We start from the raw sequence: 24,462 nt of genomic DNA, 5'->3' as shown, positions 1-24,462 counted from the left end.
AAAGTCTTTCAGTTGGCCTAAGAAGGCCAGTTACTACCATTTCATGCTGTCTGTTTAGAGATGCTTATTTTTAGTAGTGTACAAGTGTTAATGGCAACAGCTTGTAAGTTTGTATCAGCCCATGGGTTATGGGTGAACCATTAACATTCATATAAAAGAGCATTGAAATATGAAAGCTGATAGTAAAAAGAAAGGTCCATTAAATATTTACACTAGATCGTGAATCAGCTGCTTTACTGTTAGTTAGTGAATAAATAGAATACAGTGTCACTATTATGACAGTAAGAAAAGAGGTTACCAGAAATAACTTCCCACACAAGGCAGGAAAGGAGCGTAAGGAGACAGCATCTCATGGACAGATTGTAGTGAAGCATCTGATGTGACTTGTCCTAAAGTCACCAAACACTTCTTCTTTGGTCTTAGCAGTCTCTACTGCAAGGTCCACCTCTCAAATGTATTATACATTTTCATAACTCAGGAGATGATGGGTCATATTTTTTTCTATGCATAGCCTGTATTGGTCCTTTATTAACTGCTTCCTCGTGGAGGAAAAGGAGAGTTGCTATAGCCTGTTATGCCACTCAATGTAAAGAAATCCCTTGTATCAATCAAGAGTGGACAGTCGAACCAAAAAAACAAGGCTTGCATTCAAGGTTGTCTCGCATTTTTGTACATATTATGATCTTAGGTTGTGTTGCCGTCAGCCTTTATATGTATGCTTAATTCATGTCATTAGAGAAATATGATTGGTGTGTATTTAGAGCCCCTATTTGATGTAGAGGTCTTAGATACTTACAGAGATTAACAGCAACGTGCTCTTTGATTTCAGATTGGCACCGAATGGGATGCCAAGGAGAGGCTTTTCCGGAATTTCGGAGGACTCCTCGGGCCGACAGATGAGCCGGTTGGCATGCAGAAATGGGGAAAAGGCCCAAATGTCACCGTGACTGTCATTTGGGTGGATCCTGTCAATGTAATTGCAGCAACCTATGATATTCTTATTGAATCCAGTGCCGAATTTACTCACTACAAACCACCTTTGAATTTGCCCCTGCGACCCGGTGTCTGGACGATAAAAATTCTGCATCACTGGGTACAGGTAGCTGAAACCAAATTCCTTGTTACTCCTCTCACCTTCTCTAATCGGCAGCCTATCAAACAAGGTAAGTGTTATTATTTGTTACAGGAATAATACAGTTACTGTGTCTGTATACACTGTAAATGCTGCTGTTAAAAATGAAGTAGCACTGTATTGGAAAAGGAGAAGAGAAGAGAGTTTTGTAGTTACTAAATCAAAAGAAATTGTTGCACTAAGACAAGCGGAAGTGGCTGTATCCAGTCTGTAAAACACAGCCACTTTGAACAAAAGGCTATTTATATCTCGAAAATACGCACAGTTCAGAATCCAGAGAACTTCAGTCTCTCAGTAATCTAACAGCTATCGTAAAAGCCATCATCTAGAAACAGAAAGAAAAATGGACCTTTCTCTGCTGCTTTTCGTTCACATTTGCTCTTAAAGACTTACAGATGTTTAAACTGCTATCTTGACAAAGTCTGCATGTTTAATGATAAAAGCATTCATACACAAAATGCTGAATTAGACAAAACTACCCTAGGCCAGGGCTCACCTGACATACTGTCAGATCCAGGCATTACGTTTTGCCTGATAACTGCCAAAACCTGCTGAGTACATGCCAAGCAGTTGTGTTACAGAAATGTCTACAGATACAGGGATTCGGGTAAGTACGCTATCAGACCTGTTACGTAAGTGATTCCTGGTAAGTACACTATCAGACCTATGCTCACATGTTCTAGAAAGAAACCATTTTCTTCCCTGCTACAACAACCCCGAGCCATCCAAATGCAGAGGTCGGTTTTGGACTGCCAGTGCCTACAGGCCCCCAGCAGCAGTTTGCACCGGCATCGTTCAAGTGCTCGAGTCTTCAGCCAGTGCTGAGGACACTGGGCTGAGAGAAGAGAGAATGTTTTGTAGCCACATCTGTTTTCTTGTTCAGTAAGATCACTGTACGTTTGTTGATATGAATAGCTTTACCATTCTTCTTAACATGCTCAAGTGCTTCCATCTGCCCAATATTAATATTCATAACTTTAGACATCTTAAAGTTGCTAGATACACAAATGATGACATTCAGTTTTCAGAAGTTCTTCCTGACAAGGCAGCAAATAAACTGAGTCAGGCTTTTACCTGTCAGCATAACGTGCTGCTTCTGTAATGCAAACAGCACCAGACAACCGCTGAGAGCTAATGCAGCCCTTATCTTGCTCAACAGGAGCTTGATTCTACACATTTCTCAGCAGAGTAGCTAACTTACTGATTTCTTCTTCTAACATTTGGTGGTATTGTTTCTTAAGCAGAAAGCAAACCACCAACAACCTGCTGCTGTTATTAGCTAATAGGCAATGATAAATTGTGAAGAAATGCCATGTGTAGAAGGAATATTTTTTTAACGTTTGAGACAAACTACTTCTAAATGCAGCTATTACAGATTTACCTCCTGGAAATTAATGAATTCCACACTTTCTGCTAATTCAACAGTTAGGGCATAAATTGGATGGAAAATGTGACATATAGCCAGCACCCTTGCTGCTTTTCCTGAAAACGTGACGGCCATGTGAGTAGTTACAGGTGTCTCAACTTCAACCTTGAGCCCACACTTTATAGTGTAAAGGCAAAACTCCCTTTAGTCCAAACTCTGAATCTGGAGTAATTCCACTGAAATTATAGTTACTCCATCTTGCCCATTGATGTACTGGGAGAAGGTCTGGTTCATGTCTTTTTGTTAAATAGACCTGTTCATTCATATGATAACTAGAATCTGCTATAGGAATGAAATATGAAGCTTGGGAACAGTATTATCTAGGAAGAAAGACTCAGGAGTGATTTGCTACTGATGTATAATCTCCAGGTGTCTGAAGCATGAAGGTAAAGAAGGAAATTAATTACAGGGGTAGATAGTGACACTGCACTGTTGTAGTTAGAATTGTATTTACAATGCAAATTTCTGTTGTTTGGGTTTTTTTAAGGCTTTCTGTCTCAGTGACACTGTTGTGCTCTCTGCAGGCAATTGTCATTTAGCTTTGATTTTTGGCTTTTGTCAGTTTGTCACCACTTTATTATTTAAATATATTTTTCTCTGTCACATAAAGGCATTGTGAGAGTATGACAGAAGAATTAGAACTTCTAAAAGAACAATTTCTGTTACTGTTGTAAACAATGCAAAAGCTGCCAAAAATCTTCTAAAATGAAGGAATAGTATTATTGTCTTGTCTTAACACTGAGAATAAAACATTCGTCAGACTTAGCCAGGAATTGTCAGCAGAAGAGGGGAATACAGTTTATTAGGGATTTCTTTAAAATGTTGTTCTTCCAACCATCCTCCCACCTCCACCAAAAAAAAAAGGAGAGAAAAAAAAAAAAAAAACAGCTATAGCTCTTGTCAGAAAGATTACTCTGGAAAGTAATTTGTCACTCCAGAAGCTTTTTAAATGACTGATACATTTCATACCACTTTGCATGTCATTTGCTTGATAATGATTTGACCCCTGCTGTCTCTTATAACTCCAGATGTAGAAACTGGAGTCCCCATAGTTAGCTACATAAAAATCTGTCCCAGGTCTTGTAATTTGTTTGTGTTGTGCTAAAAAGCATTTGCTCAAATCTGGCGGCTGTGCAGTAGCCACTAAAATCTTGTATCTTGAGAGTATGGATATGACAACAGTCACTGTATTTCCTAAATCATCACTTATCTACATATCACTTCAGCACAGACCACAACAAGGAAAAGTTGCTTTTGGTTTCCCAGCATCATGAAAGGAGCCACTTGCTCCTCTTTTGAATAATCAAAGTGAACCATGTTCATTCCTGTATAATGACTCTCAAAATTCATTATTACAATTCAAAATTTAAAAAAAAAATCATGGGACAGCTACCAGGAAAGATGTTTTGTTTATCAGTTTATAAAAACAGTATATGCAGCTAGTTCATTAATCTTTCTGTTCTCATTTATTTAATTTTGGCCTAAAGTCTGTGCATGCAAGTGAAACCATAAAGGGAAATCAAGAGCAGGTGTTTTCTTTGATAGTGTCCAGATGTGCATAACTGACAGAATGTAAACTGTTTTAAAATCACAGATTCATTCTCCCTTTTAAAACCTGGACCTGTAAGAGATCAGATCTTACATGGAATTACTGAGTGCGCTGGGAGGTTTACAGTACTTCCACCGTAAACGAGGCTCCCAAAGCTATGTCAGTGGAAAATCTAGAATCTGATGTTATTTATTCCTTCTTGCTCCTCTTCTCATCCCAGACACCCAAATCTGTGTCTATTTTCTCTAGTTTGAGTTGTGTCACTGATCAGCTCTGCTCTCAGCAGATCCTCTGGCTCAAGAGTGTCTTCAAGTGTTTGCCTGGTTGGAGAAAGAAAAAAAAGAAAATAAAAATTAAGTTAATTTGTGAGATAAATCATTTGGAGAAATCAGATTCACTTGTGAATCAGGTTCACGGTGTCTCCTTCCCCCTGCATCCTGCACAGCCAGATTCTGTTTTATTCTTCTTCTAAATTGCAATTTTGAGTTTCTCACCGTATGGCTGAGTGTGTTAAAGCCAAGTACTCCATGCTTGCTGTAAGGACACGGGAGGGCTGCCAAGGACCAGCAGGATGCCCTAGGATTAAATTGTGCCAAGACAGAGAGGGAATGTAACGTGGAGGAGACAAAACAGGGAGAAGACCAGTAGAAGGTTACTAGCAGTGATAATAGACAAGAATGGGGGTTTCTTGCTGTCTGCTTTAGGCAGCCTGATTTTAAGTGCAGTTTGGAGACTCGAGGGCAGATGTCCAGGTCCCCTAAGTAGGGACTGGAGAGGCAGAGCCAAACAACAGGTATAATTCAGAGCATTTAGCCAGAAGTTCACAGACTGTAATCCAAGCTACCAAGTAGATCAGTTCCTAAGAAAAGAGCTAATTCAGTAGAGGCTGGCTCTGCATCCCCGTCATCCCGCTTTCCCACCCTTCTGTGCTCTACAAAGTCTGTGTGAAGCAGTCATGCCAAGTGTGATCACACGTGTCTCCCAGGAGCACTGAGAGGGGCAGAGAAAAAGCCAGAGCAATTTCATTTTTTAAATTTGAGTTTATATTTATGGCAAAGTTTCTACAGCAGTCTCCCAGCTGGAGTAATGAAAATGAGTTGTCACGCATTTAATGTATAGTACCTGCTTCACTAAAGCTAAATAGGCAACTGTGAGCCAGTGGGCAGATCCACTTCTGGGGCAGAAAAAGCCCCAAACCTCAAACTGATACCAAACACTAGATTGAAAATAAATAAGTAAATGAATAAATAAAACCCATCTTCCTTTAAACAAGAAGAGCAGTGAAGAAGAGCATCCTCCTTCTTCACCTTAAGAGAGACCTTTCACGTTCAGTTCCTAGCTTGATAGCATGCCCTGTGCTTCTGGTCTGCGCGGCTTCGCAACGGGACAGGGTGCCTTGAACACCAGGCTCCTGGTCCCTGCACCCTCTGACTGCAGCCACGTCTTTTAAAGGCTTGACAGCTTTGGCAGACATACTGCCATGCACACGTGCATCTCAAAGGCCTTTTAACCTAATCCATATTTATAGATCATCCTAATTTAGTGTATACTGGGAAATCTTTCTTTTGCCATTGGTTGTTTGCAGTGGCTCAATCAATTCTAATTGCATCTATACAAATTATAAAGTGGGTGGCAACTTGTGTCAGAACTGCTGTGATTTATTTATATTAACCATGACATGTTTGTGATAAATGCAGGAATAGCAACAGGCAAGTGCATGGCTGCAGAAGAGTAGACAAGCCCTGGAATCGTCATTCCGAGAAAAACCCAAAGACAGGGATTTACTCCGAAATTTAGTTCAGATCCAGTTGACAAGGAGCTGATTAGCTTCACAATGAGCAAATGCAGCACTGTGTTGTTTGCTGCAAGAGAAAACAAACAAAATGTCAATAAAAAAATACCTCTTTGCCAGAGGGTTTCAACACAAGTAAAGAAATAAAGATGTACCTTCTGTGTTGCTTTAAAAAAAGCCACCAGTCTAGCGCCTTGATGTGTACCAAGGTAACCACATTTTTCATTCCTTCCCCACTCTCTGTCTAAACTAATTTGCTTGTTCTGCAAAATGAAGAACAAACCCCCATAAAAATAAAATACTGAAATCCCAGCCTGTGTGGCTGACTGCAGGCTCTGTATTTAGTCCAAAGAAGTTATACTAAGAAAAGGCCGTTGAGAAATGACGTGCCCTCCCAGAGTGAAGAGCAAACAAAAAAGGGGGACAAAAAAACCCTTTTTTTAAAAAAATATAATTTAGAGTCAATGGAATATATTTTGTATTGATACACATCCTCCTGAAGTCAAAGGGCTTTTTGGATGTGTTTGCTGGCACAAAAATCTGCTTTAATATCTGCAGGTCAGCTGATTTTGAATTGGTTGCTCTGACTGCACAGCTTTAAATGTCTAAACACACGTCTCATAGAGACAACCCTGACATTCTTTGTTATTTTTTCATGAGCAAGGGCTGAAGTGTCAGTGCTTTAAAAGCGTGCCCCTGAGCTCCAGCCTCCTATGACGCAGCATTTCAGGGCTTGGGATCCACGCTGTCCCTCTCCTGTCCCAGCCCAGTCGGTTATAATCTCTCTTTTTCCCCTCACCCCCCTTTAATGCAAAGAGGAATGCCCATGTCTCCCATAGCTTGGGTGAGCAGTATTCTCCTGACTTTCTCCTGTGAACTTTTTAATAAAGATGTGGAGGCTCCAGGAGAGGGCTCTGGGTTTGCTGTTACCCAATTCTTTCTTTACAGGACACGCAGACGCCTAACCTGGGGTGTTCATTCTGCTGTGGGGCCAAGCAGTCCCCTTCCAGCACTGTGTCAGAGTCTGATGGCGTGTCTCACGTCGGAGAAGCACACATTCATTGCGTGCAGCAGGAGCCCGTAACGCACTGAAAAACATAGCGTTTTGTTCCCTTTAGTACTCTCCTCAGCAGTCTCTTGTTTTCCTATCTGCTGATAATGTTTGTATGTTTCTTTTCAAAAAAGTTTTACCTTCAGCCCTGTTAAACGCTTGTACCAGTGTACCTGCTGGCATGCCCCTGCAGCGCGGCCGGTTCTGGAGCAGAGCGCGGCGGTCACGTAGCGGTGCAGGCCAGAACAGCAGCGCGTTGGTGTGAAAAACACAGCATAGCCCATACAATTACAGCAACAGCAGAGTGGAGAAACTGAAATGTGTTGAAGATGCTGAGGTTATCATCTTTATTTTAGCAACAGCAACACACTGATCTTAAGCCACAAGGGTCACAGATTAAGAGAAAAATCTGCTGCATTGCCAAGCACTTCGTCCTGTAGTTTCTGTAGGTTTCATTCCTTCCAGTCCTGATAATCCACCAAGTCCTGAAGCCTGGGACAAGTCCAAGCCAGAGCCAGAGAGAAGAGCAAGTTCCATTTCATCCTGTTATTTGTCTGAAAAAAGATCCCTCTTGTTCCATGCGCTAAACACACGCACAACAGGCTTTAATTCAACAAGCTCTCTGCATTGCCTGTTTCAATCAGATGATCCTGCTAGTAATGCCAACTCTTGTTTGTTTTGGGATTTTTACGTAGAATGTTCCTATTTAATTAATATGTTGACAAACAGTCTTCTATATTTAATTGCTTCCAAAGGAGGGAATTTAATCATGTGTACTTGTTCTCTTTCTTAAACTGCAGTGCTCTGGCAGAGCGCCCTTCTGACACATGTGCATGGAATAAACTCATTTTGACTAGGGGTTATTGTGAATATCTGTCATTTAAAATAAAAAGAGGGGTTTAGATGAATACAGGATCGGTTAAGTGACGGGGATGTGCCGAACTAATTTAATTGGGGATTTGAAGTAATGGACTTGCACAGTATTTGACATTAAAACCTTCGCAAATATAACAGCAAAGCTCCAATTAAATGTCCCTTTTTTCCCTATAAATAAATGCACTGATTTATGGCCAGCGCCTGAGATACTGTCCTCTGCGGGGAAGAAAGGGCTCAGTGTCAGGCTGCAGTGCAGGCAGCAAGGACATGTGGAAGGAATTGTAGCTTTGAATATGTAATTCCTGGCCTCTAAACGCTATCTGAGTGCGGTGGCGTTCCTAGCCTGGAGCGCCCTGAATGGGCCCATTTTGTGTTCTAGACAGTGTGTGTGTTGGCAGGACTAAACATATCCTCTGTGCTGCTGGAGCAGGGATGCTAGGGAAGTCAGCTGAGAACAGAAAGAAATGGTTGAAAATTTATTCCCAAGAGGCACTCTGTTTTTGGAGGGTCCCTTTCTGATTTTACAAGCAGCACCTTGGTCCACTCTCAGACCTTAAGAAGCCAGCCAGCCTTAGACGAGGGTGGTCTGGCCTGTAGTGTCCCGTTCAAGAGCTCTGAAGGCATTCTCACAGCCTGACTGATTTTTTACTGCGATATTACAGATTTGGGGCAACGTACTGCATTGTGCCGACGTAGGAGAGCTACTGTAGGGAAAGCAACCACAATGCAAAGAAAAGTGTCATTAGGAAATGGTTGTGATCTGTTATTCAGCACAAGAACTTGAAATATAATTGTCATTAGAGAGTACCTTCCCAGCGAGACTGAAGCACTTCCAGGAGTGATACTGGGTCTGGGTCTATTATTAACCGGGTCTGGTTTCTCCAAGGCCATGCTGTTGTCCTTCTCGTACCAGGAATGGCACCACCCAGTTTTTGGAGGCAGATTGAGCTAAAAAAAGTTGTGATTTTTCCACAGCAGGGCAAGGTTCATCACTGTAGAACAAAAAACAGGCTGAGATCTTGGCTCTTTCTTCTAGACAAATCAATGATAGCACTTGAAGGTTTGACAAGGGTTGGCAGCCTTCTCGTACCAAGCATCTTTGAACTGTCTCCTAATTTCAAAGCACAGCCTTCCCTGGGCATCCACAGGGGTAACTTTAGCTGCATGGGACTCATCTCCATCTCCCAGGCTGCTTCTGCAGTGAAAGAGGCAAAATTAGCTTCTCCTGAATGCAAAATGTGTTTCTCCTGAGAAGGAGCTGCACGTTGCTCAGGCTCCAGGTACAGACAGGAGCTCGTAGCTGGGCCACGCTTGAGGCTGGGCTTGCCTTTTTGTTGTGCTGCGCAGAACGGCTCTACGTCATGCCTGGGTGTCCTACAGCTCTGGGGACGCCGGTTGTACGCGATAGTAATAAGGACAACGCTGCGTTCAGCCTCAGTGCTTCGCCCTGCTAACGCAGCGCTTGCAAGGTTAGCATTGCAGTGTGAGCTCACAGTGGTGAGCACGAGGAGCTGATGAGCTGAGCACAGCCAGTTGTCCTCAGGATGCAATGTGTCCTCGATGCCGGGAAATGGACTGTAGCACACGTGAACTTTTGCCTTTTCATTTGCTGTACCCTTAGATCCTGAAGGTTTGAGGTTTTTTTAATGCATTAATTTTGTGGTTTACTTATGCATTTCCAGAGGAAGCCATGAAGTATCACAGCGGGCCTCCAAAGAACGCCTACATGGAGCAGAGCTTCCAGGGCTTGAACCCCATCCTGAATATCCCCATCAGTGCCGCCCGCGTGGACCAGGCCAAGAGGAACGCGGGACTCGTGGGTGCCCGACTGGAAGCCTGGGTGGACTCTCTGGTCAGCAGCACCTGGTCAGCCGTGGACATCTGCAGCACTGGCCCCACTGCCTGCCCAGTCATGCAGGGCTGCGCTCAGACAGCCTGGAGCTCCCTAAGCCCGGACCCCAAATCTGAGCTGGGCCCCGTCAAACCCGATGGTCGCTTGAGGTAGCATCCGGTACGCTCTCCTCCGGCATAGGTTTTTAAAAGGGAATTTAACCTTGCTCGTATGCGAATCTCGCACCAGATTTCAGAAACCTAAGGGAACATTTTACTTTTTTGTTACTTACTGCAATATAATTCATTTAAAAAAAAAAAAAAAAGTTCTGACAAGGCCTGTGGCACTGCCCTCTCCATCAGCTCTGTCAGGAACAGCTTCACTAGTCCTGCAGCCTCGGCTGTCCCGTGGGCCCCAGCTGTTCTGTGCGCCACTGCACCCACCGCCTCTGCGGGTTTAGAAACAGTAGCAGCAAGCCATGGAGAGGGCAGTGAAGGACCAACTGCTAAAAGTGTTTTTTAAAAATAAATCTGTCTATACCTCTGCTGTTTCATAGGCTTTCATTATTTTGCAACCATGAATAAATGACAGCAAAATTCCCTTCTACTTCCGCTTCCTGGGGAGGTCGGTTACTGCAGGCTAGAGCCTGTGCGACCGCATTGCCTCACAGAACGTGAAGTAATTGTGGTACACCTTCGCTCTTTTTTTTTTAATATAAAGTAATTCTGAACTCAGCTAATGTCTGTTGCTTTCCTTGTTGGAGAAAACAAGAAAAAGCAGAAATTCTCATATGATTTTCAGAGATTTTTTAGACTAATTTAATTATAAACTCTAAATGGAACTGATGTTTTCCTGTATTAGTCTTTTATGTCTTATGCAGTCAGGTTCAGAGTCTGGGTACTAAGAGTATTAGCTTAAAGAACAAAGAAGCATTTTGGATTTCAGCCCTTTCATATCTGCAGGTTTTTTTCTAAGCCCACCACCACCTAAGCATTTTTTGCAGGCTTCCAGTACAGCAAGCGTGTAAGTGTAGGTTGAGGATGGGTTGTGATGTGTCTGCTCACACCCTTTGCTGATTTTGCTTGTGAGCTGAGCTGAGTTTTTTCCTCAGGCAGTGGAGTTGCACGGAACCAGTAAAATTGTAGAATTAGGACCTAAGTCTGCTACAAGATGTTTCTTCCCTAATTTGAGTAGTGCCTAGTAAGTCTTAACACTAATTCCCTCCTTGATCTCAGATCTGCCAGCTCTCCATGAAGAAGGGTCCTTCTAGGCTTGTGCAGGGCATCTGGAAGGCTGCGTGGGACATGGGTTCCTGGCCGAAGCCACAAGCTGAGTGTGAAGGACAGCAGTGCCATGTTTCTCAGTGCTTTTACTTTATTCTGTCAACAAACCCTTGCCTGTCCTCAGAATTTCTATCAGGCTGCATCCTGTTTCAAATAGGCATGTTTTGCATCATTTTAAGTTGCATTTTCTACAGTAGGAAAAAAAATTCATTTACTTTTTAAAATATAGGTTTTATATGCAAATTCATCTCCAACTAATGCATTTTATGTTAGCATAAAGCATACAGTTTGTTGTTGTTGCTGTGGTAATCTCTTGTTAACAACACAACCCAAAAAAGGCTCTTAAAAGCTATTGGGTTAATTAGGAAAAAAATCCTGTTGATGTAATGAAGTAAGGTATCTGTTTACCCTTCTGTGTGTATGGCTAACTTCTGCTGATGCGAGTTAAGCATCCACATCAGGAGGGAAATAGACCTTTAAATCGTTCTGTAATCGCATCTCCCAGGAAGGTTGAATTCCCTTTTAAACAAGTTGGAAGATGACTGTAGCACACAGATCCCGGTGGCTTGTAGTATCTCTCTCCGTAGTATTGGTTTAAAGCTACTTGCAGTTTGCTTTGGACTTGAAATTACGGTGTCAGCTGTGCTGGCATTAAGGCAGAGCATTGAAATGTTTATCTGGCACAAAAATGGATGCATAGAAGGAACAATTTAGGTATTTATTATTTATGTTTTAGTCAATGACTAATTAGTAGGTGCTGCTTTTGCAGCTTGAAGATTATGTTCTCTTACTAACTGAAGCTGCCTTTATTAAGAAAAGGCCTTCCTCCCCTCACACCTCACTTTCTTCTTTTGTCTTGATTTTGACAGACGCAAGAGCTGTAGTTTTAGGACAGCTTGTAGCAGTGAGAGCTGGTTGAAATATTTCAGTCAAGATAATGTTCCAGCTTTTCAATCAGCTCTAGAGGCAAGCGTGTGTAAAACCAGGGTTGCCAACAGGTTTATGTAATAGAAAAGCAGTGTTATTACTTACTCAGTAGGGGGTTTTTAACAGTGCTTGATTGTAATCTAACATTGCTTCATGAAGTTCAGATTTTATGGGGACCTCCAGTCCTCACTGTGAGATCCAGGGCTTTGGTCACACTGATACGATGTCAACAGCACGGTTCAAACCCTGCGGATTAAAGGAAGAAGATCATATTTAGGGCACGCAATAAAATTCATTAACAATCCTAGTCAGTGATTGTTCTCAATAAGACTACCGGGGTAGTCACAAAATCATCAGTCTCACACATAAGCATATGTATAAGGGTGTGCCCACACACACGCGCAGATAACTTGGTTTTAAAATTTGATACTTTTTTTATTCTTAAGCAGGAATGTTTTTAAGTGCTTTGTTGGTAAGTTTTCATTATTAACTAGACCAAGCAGAAGGTGGCAACAATCCTGTCTTTGTGGTTAGAAGAAAATCTGCCACTTTTATCATTTAAAATGTAAGGTATAAATTATTTTGTTTTAGTACAAAAAGGGGAAAGAAAACAAATGGTTGCTGATATATCGATTTACATTATATGCTAGGTTTAAAATATCTCAAAACAAACTTTATATTAGTTTATTTTCTGGAAGACAAAAAGCATCTACACAAAGAAGTTTCATAGCGAGCTGGCAATCCTAGTGCTGCTGTTACAACACAAGATGTAAAACTGAAGAGGCTGGTCCTGCAGTCCTTTCTTAGGCAAAACTTGCACGGAGCGCTGATGCTGAGTAAGGACTTCAGGGTCAAGTACAGCATAAAGGTGTGACAGTACGCTGTGAGTAAATACTGTACGCGTTTGGATCAGAGAGCAAGCTGCCCTGTTTGGAACGTCTTATAGGGGCAGTGTCGAGTTTTGGACCTAAACAACAGCCTAAACTATAGCTATTAATATGCAGACACAGATATGTGGGACACTGTGTCTGAGTTACAAAGTGCTGTAGTTGTGAAGATAAACCATGGAAAGCAAGACTTTCCATCAGGGATCAGAGCTTGCTCCCAGCTGATGCTGTGGTAGCATTGCTAAGACCAGTGTCCTGCTACGGGGCTTTTCTGGTTCTGAAATGGCAGGCGCACGGAGCCTGTGCTAAATATTGTATATTGATAGAAGAGAATAACTTCACAGATCTTACATTTGGTGAAAAGGAGAATTCAGAGTGGGGACCCACAGTTCGTACAGACCAAGCAAGTTATGCGCCTTCATTTGAATGTGCGAGTGCTGTTTCCCAGTCCCTGCTGAATAGGGCTGCAGCTGAAAGCCAGCTCTGAGCGAAATCCCTTTCTGGGAGAGGGCTGTACTTCCATGTGCACACATTTGTTTCTGTGCGTAATGCTTTGCTTGTTTAAATTCCCTGCCCGCTCTGTGCGATAGCCATGTAACACTTGTGTGATCGATCAGTATGGCACAGAAAGGGAGTCTGGCAAAATGCAGAACGTCTACATACGTGGTTTAATGAGTTATGTCCAAAGCCACTGTGAGCATTATGCAAACCTGTTTGTATGGTAATGTTAAACCCTGAGGCTAACAGAAATAGCTCAAATGGCAGTTCATTTTTAGATGTGTCCAATTCTTTCTTTGATGACGTTTGGACACTGAGTAGTAATATTTGTATTTTCATTTTCTGATATTCAAGGTTTTTTAGAATTGAATTTAGGTCTTCATTTTTTGTGCTTTCAGCAAGCAGAGGATTTTAACAATTTCTCCATGATAGCAAGTGTTATACAAGGAAGTCCATCTGTATCTCTGTTGTTAAGCCTTCGTTATTGCTAAGCCTAGAGATACAGGGATGTGCGTTCATGTGTTACAAATTGACTTTCCTAGGTAGTGGCTCCAGTGCACAATGCACGTACAGTTGTTTAACGGGATATTAACAGTGATCCTGCAGCACCTTTGAAAGGACCAGCTAATGTGTATTCACCTTCTGTCCATCTCCTGCAGCACTAATTGCAATACTAATGAAGCCTCCATCACTCTTAGGCTACGATTATTGAGAACAGAGTAGTGAAGCCAGTGAATCAGAACTGGGATACTCTAAACCTGACCAAAGGGAGAGGTGAAGGGCAAAGGAGATGCTGAAACTTTGCAAAAGTTTAACACAATGGTGCTGCAACAAAACTTTGAACAAACTGGGTGCCTTCTGCACAGCAAGGCTGAGAAACACTGATACCGAGAGATGTCCGCTTCGACTTCCCAGATAAAAAGAAAACAAGATCCAGATTTTTATTGTGGCCAGGCAACAAGGATCAACTTTATGTTGATTTCTCTAGTTCTCTATCGTCACAGCTGTCAGAGAACTGCCAGCTTGCCGCCGGCTATCACACTCTCCTCGTCTTCCCAGACTCCAAAGCTTCAGGAGTTGGCCATACGAAACCTTGGCCAACTCCACCGCTTTCCCTTGAGCAGGAAGTTTTGTACTTGCATGAGCCAAATCCCTTAGGCTTCTTCAAAAATGCTAGCTGCAGATCAGAAAAGTTTGCTTTTCAGAGCAGCCTTCAGTCAGCTCAGTACTAACACATGAAGGCGTTGGTAAAAGTGACAGCAATTATCTTCTCCTGATTTTCAGGCAGGGGTATTTAATATATGTAACTGCAGGTTTGGTTATTTCAGCAACAGGGTAAGACTGACCTGGTAGAAAGTGGCTCGCAGCGTTTCCCGCTGGCCTTTGCTTCAGTCAGATTGGGAAAAGCTGGTAATCCATGCGTGCTTTATTTCAACCGTTCAAGGCCTCCCAGATAGCCTCCAAGTAGGACATTACATTAAACCCATATTAATGGACAATTGAAACCGTCACCTAAAAAAAGTCTTTCCAGATCAAACTCTCAGGCTTCTGCCAAGACAGCTCCAGAAGTGATGCCCACGGAGCGTTGGAGGGGACAGGACACTGCCCTCTTGGGGGCCAGGCAGGAGATTCTGAGCGCAGGAATACCTGATGGAGAGGCCCTGCTGAGGGCCGTCGCTGCTGCAGCCAGGCAGGGAGGAGCCAAACAAATGTGAATGAGAGTTAAGGGCAGTGAGGAAGGATTTGTAGGATAATACCTTTTTTTTTCCTGTAGAGTCTTCAAGAGCAAGCAAATGCTCTGATTTGTAACTCCCTTCAAAGCTGTAGAGTAGAAGAGACTGGCCTTTGAAAACCTTCACCACCACCACCACCACAGGAAGGGAAAGAAGAGTCAGGCTGAGAGCATTTAAAATCTTGAGGCAACAAGGTCCTACCGCCCGTGTTACCCAGGACCACGGCAGCATTAGGCTGTCCCCAGTTAAGTGTGGTGTTGGCAGCGATTAACCCTCATGGTGTGATACTGCAGGTACCACGTTGATTTTGGTCCTGTGTACTAACAGTAGTGTGTAGATCCCTCTCTGCTCTTTGCTTCTGCCTTGGTTACCTTCTTTTGCTCATGGGTGCTATCACACCGGCTACCTCACTGTGTCTGCAAACACGTTTACCTGACAACAACGACAAAGGTACCAGAAATCTCCTTGAACTGAATGTACAATCTATGCAAATTCTCTTTCTACTTTGTTAAAAGCTAGAAGTATTACTTGTAACCTTGCCAAATAAACAGCAAGATACTGTACAGGCGCCTCTGATAACAGAGTGACAATTCTAGGCGCGGTTCATTGCGCTGCATTTGTATATTGTAATGACTTGACTTGTCTTTGGTTCTGTTGTAATTAACACCCTTGACTGAGAAGATGGCAATCTCGTGCTACAGGAGCACCTTCAGTTTGCTGGGAATGTTCTGGAGGAGGATGTCTATGGCATTTCATTTTCTTTTCCTGCTTACATCCAAAAGAAGGCACAGACCTGCTGGCCAAAATCAGGATGTTTCCGATTTTCCTTGGGTGAATCCTGTCAGCGCTGGATCGCCCAGTGTCTGTTCCCGTTGTGGCATCCAGCGTGTGGCCCCTTACAAAAGCCTTACTTTCATCCTTTCTAAATGTGGCCTTAAACCGTGTGAGGAAGTTACGTGTTGTCTGTGTCTTGCTCGCTTTTTCTGTTTGTTGTGGAAGGAATAAAAGGCACCTTGAGATTTCTATTACAGCTCAGTTATGTTGCTGTCAGCTTACACTTCACAAATACAATAGAAATTGCTTACAAATGCAGTCTTTGAGGGAAGGAAATGACCTTCCCTTTGGGCAAAAGGAAGGCTCAGACGTTCATATAAACTGTAGGAAATTATGAGCTCTGTCTTTTGCAACTCACTGTAGATAAGAAAGGTTCCTTTTAATTACCTAAAAAGTACAAACTTAATAACTTTTAATTTATCATCTCCAGACTATATCGGGACAGGCTTCTCTCAGATGCACAAGACAGATTCTGGAGCAATTCACTCGTTTTGACGTGATGTAATAGCATCCCTTTCAGATTTTACTGGCAGCTGGGAGGAGATATCTATCGTCTTAATGGTATGGTCTTAAAATCTGAAGAACGTCACCATTTGGGGCGAGATTTTGAGTGATGATTGGGAATCTAACAGTACACATAGAAGACAGAGGAGTCTGGCTGTATCATCAAAGTCATAAATGCATTTCCAAAAATCTGGCATTTGGAGCTTCATCCAAAGGGTGTCAAAGTCAGCAGAAACCGAGGACTTCTGCTAAGGCTTGTATCTCTTGGGTTTCTTTAATAATTTTCTCTCTGGAGAACTGTTGTGTTTCAGGGGCACCGATATTCCCGGCAGGCTGCAGTGCTTTTAGGAACCCCAAATCCTATCCTGTTGTGGTATTCAGGTGTGGATACAACCCAAAGGCAACTGACAAGGGTTTACATAGAAAACAAGACTTCTTGTTAAACAAAAAAGAATTAATTTGAGTTAATGAAACGATTTTTCTGACTTTGTCATTTTGGTTTTGGTTTGGGCTGATTGGATTTTTGTATTACCTAACATAGTCCATAATATGTTATTCCTATTCTGTCATTTTTGGAGACCTGGTGGTAATATAGTTTTAAGAAATAACTATTTTGTTATAGATCATAAGATGCATACAACTGTACAGAAATATTTTGTAAGCTATTGAGTAAGAAAAAGAAAACCATGTATATACAGCAAAGTTTAAAAAAATCAGAAATTCAAATGGAACACACTGAAAGATGTAGATATTTTGCTATTTATTTAAAGGAGTATTTTATGAGATATTGAAATGTCTTAAATTGACCGGTAATCAAATTTCAAAGTCAGAATGCTTTTCTTGTAGTAGAATGTGATTTTCAGCAATTATTGCACTACCCGTTTTTGCACCCTTTTGTCTTTCATTTAGCAGAAAACAACGTGCCTTAGCTGTATTCTTTGTCAGTGGGAGTTTGTTTGGGTTTTTTTTCCGACAACGCAAATTTTTTTGCAGAAAAAGAAATGGATGTATTAAATACTGTATTATACCAAAAACACTGCAGTTGTATATAAATGCTTTCTGTCATACTGTGTTTTCAGATGCAGAATTTTAAAATTAAAAAAAAAAAAGACTGTCTTTAGGAATAGATGTGCATCTCGTATTATTTTCAGCTCCACTAATGTAAGTCTTTTTTTAAAGGAACTTTACTGCTTGGTGATATTTAGGAGGAGAAATGGGAGAAAGCACTACCAATCTGCGTTCCCAGTGCTGATGCCAGTACATTGCCTGGTCAGTCATTTCTCAGGCTCCATTTCCCAGCCGTAGCAATTATGCGGGAAATGTTCACAGACGCCTTTCGGCAATCAATTTTTGTTGGTCGAGACGATTGCTTGCGGGCAGCCTGGAGGATGGGTCAGAATCCACAGGGCTCCCAGCACTGCCTGCACCATGGGATCCAGAGACACGTCCAAGCTTTTAGGGCCAGGTTTGCCAGTTTTCAGACTCGGATGCCTGCTTTCGGGCCACATTCTCCCTGCCTTTTCCAAGGATGTCAAGGCAAAGATGTGGGCAGAAGGGGTTAACAAGGAGCTTGCCTTAGGTCTCTTTTCTGAAGGCCATTAACTATGAGGAGTGTTGGAGCAGTTTCTTCCACACATCCCCAGGGTGTACATCATCCGAAACGAGAAGGGCATAGGAATAGGCAGCCTGGTGCAGAAATAGGAATTAATGTTAGGACTGACTGGTTACAAGGACAGCAAAATATGCATCCTTTACTGAAAGGCTGAGCTCAGCAAGACACATTTCTTGCATAGTTCCCCCAGTGGATTGCAGCTCCAAACTAGCCATTGCCCAACATTCACCCAGTATGAGCGCTTAAATTTATTTTCTGAACCACAGACTCCACTTTGAGCACTGATTGCGTAGAGCTGCTTCCATGAATGCGATGGGGAAAAACAGTTAAATTCTCCTGTGGTGACTGGTACCTTTAGCACCATCCTCGTGATGTATTGCAGGTTGTCTCCTAGTGCTGCTTTTTTTGATGTGGGATGCCTGAAAAAAACTCCTTGATGACCTTCGAAGTCTTTGACAGCAGCAGGAGTCTGCGTGACTTTTTCATGCACCCTCAAGCCGTGCTGCAGATTCTCTTGGCAGCCAGAACTGCTTTTGATCTTGTGTTTTCTTTTCACCTGCTGTTCAGGAATTCCACTTTTTTTGGCACTTACTTAGAAGCAATGAGATCTGTCTAAACAGAGGAGGGAACACAGTGCTAATATTTAAGTCCTGGCACAAAGAAAAGATATTTTTTTTTTTTTCTGTGGAGGGGAAAGAAAAAAAAAAAAAGAAAAAAAAAAAAACCAAAAAAAAAGGACTTCTCAGTTTTGAAGCCTGGTTTTATTTATAAATTATATAAGTATGCTGCTTTTTTTTTGCTGGCTTATTCCTCATCCAGCTGCTAATACTCATAGCATATGAAAAAAACCTCCACTTTTGTTTTAATTATCTCCAAATGTGTCATTGGCCGGTACTTTAAAGAAAAGAAAAAAAAAAAAAAAAGAAAGAAACAAAAAGCAACATTAAGTTACCAGGTGCTCAAGTGTTTTTCTTTGTGGCCTTCAGCTAGAATCTGCACACTCTTTCAGGCCACACACAGAAATTCCGATGCATCACGGAAAGGTCTGTCTGAGCTGCCTGCAGCATCATGCTGGCTTGAAAGCCTGTGTATCTTTGGCTGCTTGAGATAACGTCATCACATTTTTTGCATCTGCCATCCCTAATCTGTCGTCTTGTTCGTAATTAATATTTATAGCATGAGAAGATGGTTAATTCACAGTAATGACACAAAACTTACTGCAGAGCCATTTGCCAATAGGAAGGCACAGTAAACCAAGTGCAGCGGGAAGGAGGTATTTAATTGCCTTGACAATAGGGATTTTGTTTCAGTGCCTGGATATTTGACATCGCTTCATCTGTTACTAAAGAATCTGTAGCCTATTTTCCAAAATCAGAAAATGTTAGTAATCATCTGAGGCGTCGCAAAGGCAAACAGCTGTAAAGCTCTGCTGCCTATTAATGCTTAAAAAGCAGGAGATTCAAGAGGTTCTACTATAGTTAAAAATCAGACACGGATGGCAATTTTTCATTCTTTTATGAAAGATGATCATGGCTATTCTGGTGTCAAATCAGCGCTTCAGCACGGTTTAGTCCTTCACTCAGCAGCCCTTGGCTGGAAGCCCTGGCTTGCAGGGCTATGAAGTAGGGCACAGCTGAGACACGGACAGCTAATCCTGCCCAGGTGAGGAAGGGCTGAACCCGGAGTTGGGGGACATCGGGGGACCAGGTTCAGATACCGAGTGGCCTGATGTCACTTGCTAAACACCGGTTTGTTCTGGGGCAGCTCGCTATTACAAAAAGGATCCCAATTTCATGGGCAAGGAGTTTCAGGTTAATTTATTAATAGCACTAACATGATGCAGGAGTATGCTGCGTTTTGTTGATTTAAGCCTGATCCAGCCTCTAGTTGTGACCTCCTCTAGGTCCAATTTGGCCTTTTCTCGCCAGCTTCAGATAAAGCATGGTAGCATGATGTAAACAACGCACACGTTTGCTGTGCACCAGTACCTACCCCGTCCTGGGGAAGCGCTTGGATCCACAGCGGCTGTGGCTCTAGAAGTGATGCTTGCTGCTGCAGCGGTGTGAAAGGTCCAATGCTGTGCCCCCCTCGCTGTCTTCTGTTTGTTGGTCTGCTGGAAAGGAAATAAAAAGACACTTGCAATGCAGCATGAATGTGGTGTGGTTTGGGTGCACAGACACCTATGGTATAAGCAGACATTGGTGCCTAATCTGCCAATGCAAGTTAGAAGCTGTAAACCACTTCTTGCTTCTTGCCATGGAACATCCATCACGTTCTGCGCTGGTTCCAGGCTGCCAGTGGGCCATTTGCCTCTGAGTTAAAACACCCCACGCAGCTCCCCAGTGCCACCAGCCGCCCAGCCACCTGCGCTGCTGCATCCCCAGCACGACGCAGCCGCTGCGGATGTCTATCAAGGGCACGGCAGCCCTGGCAGAGTGCGGGCAGCACTGGAGGGCCAGAGCCTCCCAGCCTCGCTAGACAAAGGGAAACGTCATGAAACCCTTGGCCACGGGCAGTGCAGAGTTCCAGTAGCGGCAGCTCCAATTAATTATGGACTACTTATAAAATATACATTTGGCTTCAGGAAGATACAGGCCAAATGTGTATATATAAGAATATACAGGCATAGAAAAATAGATATATACATTATATATATATATATATATATATAAAGTAATCATCAGACCTGCAGACTAATTCTGGTTGGCAGGACTCTGGGGGGGGGGGTCATCTGAGCCAATGCCCCCCCCCCCAAAGCCAGCCCAGCTTAGCCTGAACCATGGGCCATATACTCTCTTCCACCAAGACCGTACAGGTGGACGCCCACGTCCCACCACTGGTGCACTGGGCCAACTCCATCCCTACCCAGGACAGGGATGGGGCTGACACCCTCGCGCCATTTGCGAGCACTGGACAATGCCCTGCTAAGGTGGAAGCACCTCTGATGGACCTCAAAACCACCTGCACAGCCACAGCAGCCCTTCACAGGGCTCTGGGCTGTCTGGGACTGCCCCAAGTCTACCAGTCCATCCTTTTACTCTTTGACACCCACAGCACTGGGGAGACAAGCACGGCACTGCTGCGTCGCTGTGCAGCTGGCGGTCAGAGGGTGATGGGGGAGCTGCATGATATGCTGAACTTGCAAATCTGACAGCTGCTTAAGAAATGTCTTTTATAAACAGGATTTTTTTGTTTGTTTTCTTTTTTTTTTTTTGGTGTTATATTGGTTTGGTTTGTCATTTTAGTTTTTTTGCAGGGAGGGGTTGTTGGGTTTGGGGGGGGTTTGGTGTGTGGGTTTTGGTTTTGTTTTGTTTTTGGTTTTTTTCCCTCTTTTTTCTCTTCTTTTTACTTCATAGCCTGGAGACTGGGGCAGGGGCGGGCTGGCAGCACGGCTGCCCAAGGCACTTCAGTGCTGCGCCTTCAAGCAGGCGCAGTATTTCACTTGTACAAATGAGTTAAAAATAATTTACTCCTCTTAGTCTGCTTCTGTAATTGTTTCTTTTTTTCCCTAACTAGGCCTTGCATAATAAAAAAAAAGAGATTTGACTAGAAACATAAAGTACATTTTAATGCCATCTCATTTATGAAAGTCTATCACTGGATACATATGGCAAGGAAATGAAAAGTATTTTTATAACAGATCAAATATTTTATTTTCTAATAGAGTCTGCCTATATGTGCTTTTAATTCCTTGCTAAATTTAAATTTAAAAGGGCTTTTTTTTGTGCATTGAAAGCAAGCCACTGCCTGCCACGTCAGCCCCGCTTTTCCATTACTGCTCACTGACGGGGCGCATTCATTACCAGACACCAACTCCAGCCCTGGCCTTCCGAGGAAGAAATTACTTTTGGCCTCCAGCAAAAAAGAAGTGGTGATGCGAGCTGATTTCCATCAGCCTGGCCACAGCGGGACCTGCCCAGGCAGGGGGCTCAGGGGCAGTGGGGAGGGCCAGCACAGGGGACCACCATCACAGAGCGGGGATGCCACCGTGCCTCGCCCATGCGCGTGGAGGTGAGCCAGGCACATCGCTGGCACTGCCATTCTGCGCACGTGAAGGCTTTGCTGCTGCCTGACACAACCTCCACATCTCCTAGAAGACACCTTTTTAAAAATCTTGCTCCAAAAGACAGCTTTGCAAAGAAAAAGTAACACATGAAACCAAGGCTGAGGGCCCCACTCCCAGGGCAGGCAGCTGGTTTGGCAGGAGAGCGGCCCAACCCCAGCTCCGTGCGCTTAGCCGGCGTGCTGGGTTTGCGCTCCAACCAGCCCTGCTCCTGCACAGGGCAGCGTCTCGAGCCAGAACGGGGAGGGGGCTCAGCTTCCAGGCTGTGTCACCCAGTGCAGCCGGCCAGCAAAAGGTTCAAGTGATTTAGATCCTGCCCCAAGGCAGTGGGCTGGAGGGGAGTGGTGCTGTAGAGGCCTTGCACCTTCCAGACAGTGAAATGTCTGAATGCATTTAAAAGCATGTGGTTGGTGGGTTTGTTTTTTTTTTTTCTTTTTTCTCCCACAAAAGCCCATGTTTGGAAGCTTTTCTCTGTGATTTAGTCCTTCTCTCCATAGACCAAACAAGTCCTCAGCCTGAGGTCTGCCGGACCACCACCTCCTGTTCCCCCAGTTTCTCATTCAGGGTGCCAGCACTCGGCTGCTCACCGAGTCCGAGTCGTACCATGGGCCCTCTTTTTTACATGGGTAGGTAAGCACTGAAGTAATTTGCTCATTCATTTAACTAATTACCATAAATTAAACTGGTATCAATAGAAGAATGCATTAATTAGCACAAACTGTATACTTAGCACGTGTGTGACTCAGTACCAAAGTGAACGTACTGCTGTGGAGCCAGTCAGTGAAATGACACCGATTTGTACCAGCAGGCTCTTCAAAAGCAAAAATTGCTCTGTTTCACCCCTCGCCCCCCCGCCGCCCAACATTCGACTGGCCTTGAAGATGTTCTAAAACAAACCAAGAAATACAAATGGGAGACTAACACAGCAGCGACGCTCTGGTTTATTTTTAGTCCAGCTATCCGCCCGGTGCGGCTCGGCTCGTGTCTGATGTGCGTCACACAGAACTGAAGGAATGCGAAAGTGGCACTGCCATAACCGAACCCAGAATCCCCCCAGACCCACTCCCCCCCCCGCCCCCAATCCTTATCAATGGCAGAGTGAGAGACTGCCTGTGCCGGGAAAGGGGCAGCGGGACTCGCTCTCTTCAATACACAGAGGAGAATTGGGGCGGGGGGGAGGTACAGATGGACACGACAACACAACTCCCTTAAAGTGTTTGAAGTGCTGCCTGCCTCACCCCGCTCCCTGGGTACAGAAAATGAGGAGCCATGGTGGGCTGCACACTCTTAACAGTATATAACACATAAACCAGCTGAGCCCACCAGCCCTTCCCAAACCACCTCCGCGCTGCCACGACACTTGGCTGCTTAGTGCCTTCAGGCTGAATAATTATAAAATAGGGCAAGATGAGAAATAGCGAGGCGGTGATTTGATTCTGCATCCAGGCTTTCACTTTGCTCTGTGAGCATCCCTGTGCACACACGTGAAACGCAGCTCAGATGCGCAGTGTTACTGATTTTTCATTTCTGGGCTGCAGGGCAAGGCTGGCACGGCCACTGGGAACCGGTGGCGTTGCCTTCCCGGGCTCCAAGCGCCTCACGTCCTGGTGCCCAGGCAATGCCACGTGTGAGGCAACGACCGCACTTGAACGTCTAAATCAGTCATGGTAAATAAATAACTCCAAAACAAGAGCTGGCTAACTTCACCTTATGGCAATATTTTTGTGTCTTAAGACTTTCCTTTTCTCTGCTCCAGTCTGGATTAAAAGTGTCATTAAGCCCAGATGCTGTTGCTGTCTCTCAAGCAGCCTGGCTCACGCTCTCTGTTTGCCTAACATCTTGGCTCAATTGCTGGCCACCCTCAACTCCCTTTTCTTAGTCTAATTCTTTAGGATTTTTTATGGATTGAGCTGAATCAACAACAACAAAAAATGCCATCTAGTCAAAGTATAGTGAAATAACCCCTAAACTGTCATGAAAAGAAAAGCTGAGCCTGGCCTTTTCCATGTCCATATTACACTGCAGTATAATTTGTCTTCTGACAAGTCCATCCACGTTTTCTAGTGTGGCTCATCTGAGCATTATAGATTCACAGAATTGTTTAGGCTGGACAAGATCTCTAAGAAGATAGAGTCCGACTGTTAACCTAGCACTGCCAAGTCCACCACTAATCCATGTCCCTAAGCACCACATCTACACGTCTTTTAGATACCTCCAGGGATGGTGACACAACCATTTCCCTACAGAAACCCAGTAATTATTGCAAAAACCCGCCAGGACAGCCCCTGGGCTCTGCATGAAGCCTGGCGGGGTGTCGTAGTTCAGCCTCTGTCGGGGCCAGACTACGCAGTCTCTCTCACTCTCCCCCCACCCATCCATAACGTGATGGCGATTGCCACACATCAAATCCACGCGTGGTTATCCAGCCCCAGGGCTGGGTGCAGACACGCAGAGGCTGCACGCG

The 24,462-nt window shown here is 43.7% G+C and overlaps 1 protein-coding gene across 3 annotated transcripts in view; it reads left to right on the top strand.

The window, feature by feature from the left end:
- The window catches only part of XYLT1 (xylosyltransferase 1), a 201,437-nt gene extending 183,987 nt beyond the window's left edge, over positions 1-17,450 (top strand). For 2 of the 3 annotated variants that reach the window (XM_086759729.1, XM_086759727.1), the window contains 2 exons: positions 830-1,163; positions 9,509-17,450. In XM_086759729.1, the coding sequence (XP_086615855.1) occupies positions 830-1,163; positions 9,509-9,831 (657 nt within the window). In that variant the 3' untranslated portion in view covers positions 9,832-17,450. The remainder of the gene's footprint in view (positions 1-829; positions 1,164-9,508) is intronic. The other variant, XM_086759728.1, reaches the window with a different exon arrangement.
- The last annotated feature ends 7,012 nt before the right edge of the window (positions 17,451-24,462 follow it).

The sequence above is a fragment of the Chlamydotis macqueenii genome, chromosome 15 (assembly GCF_036417535.1).
Source record: "Chlamydotis macqueenii isolate bChlMac1 chromosome 15, bChlMac1.mat, whole genome shotgun sequence".
Classification (NCBI taxonomy): domain Eukaryota; kingdom Metazoa; phylum Chordata; class Aves; order Otidiformes; family Otididae; genus Chlamydotis; species Chlamydotis macqueenii.
Note: the sequence above shows the minus strand (reverse complement) of the source record. Positions and strands in the feature narration are given on the sequence as shown.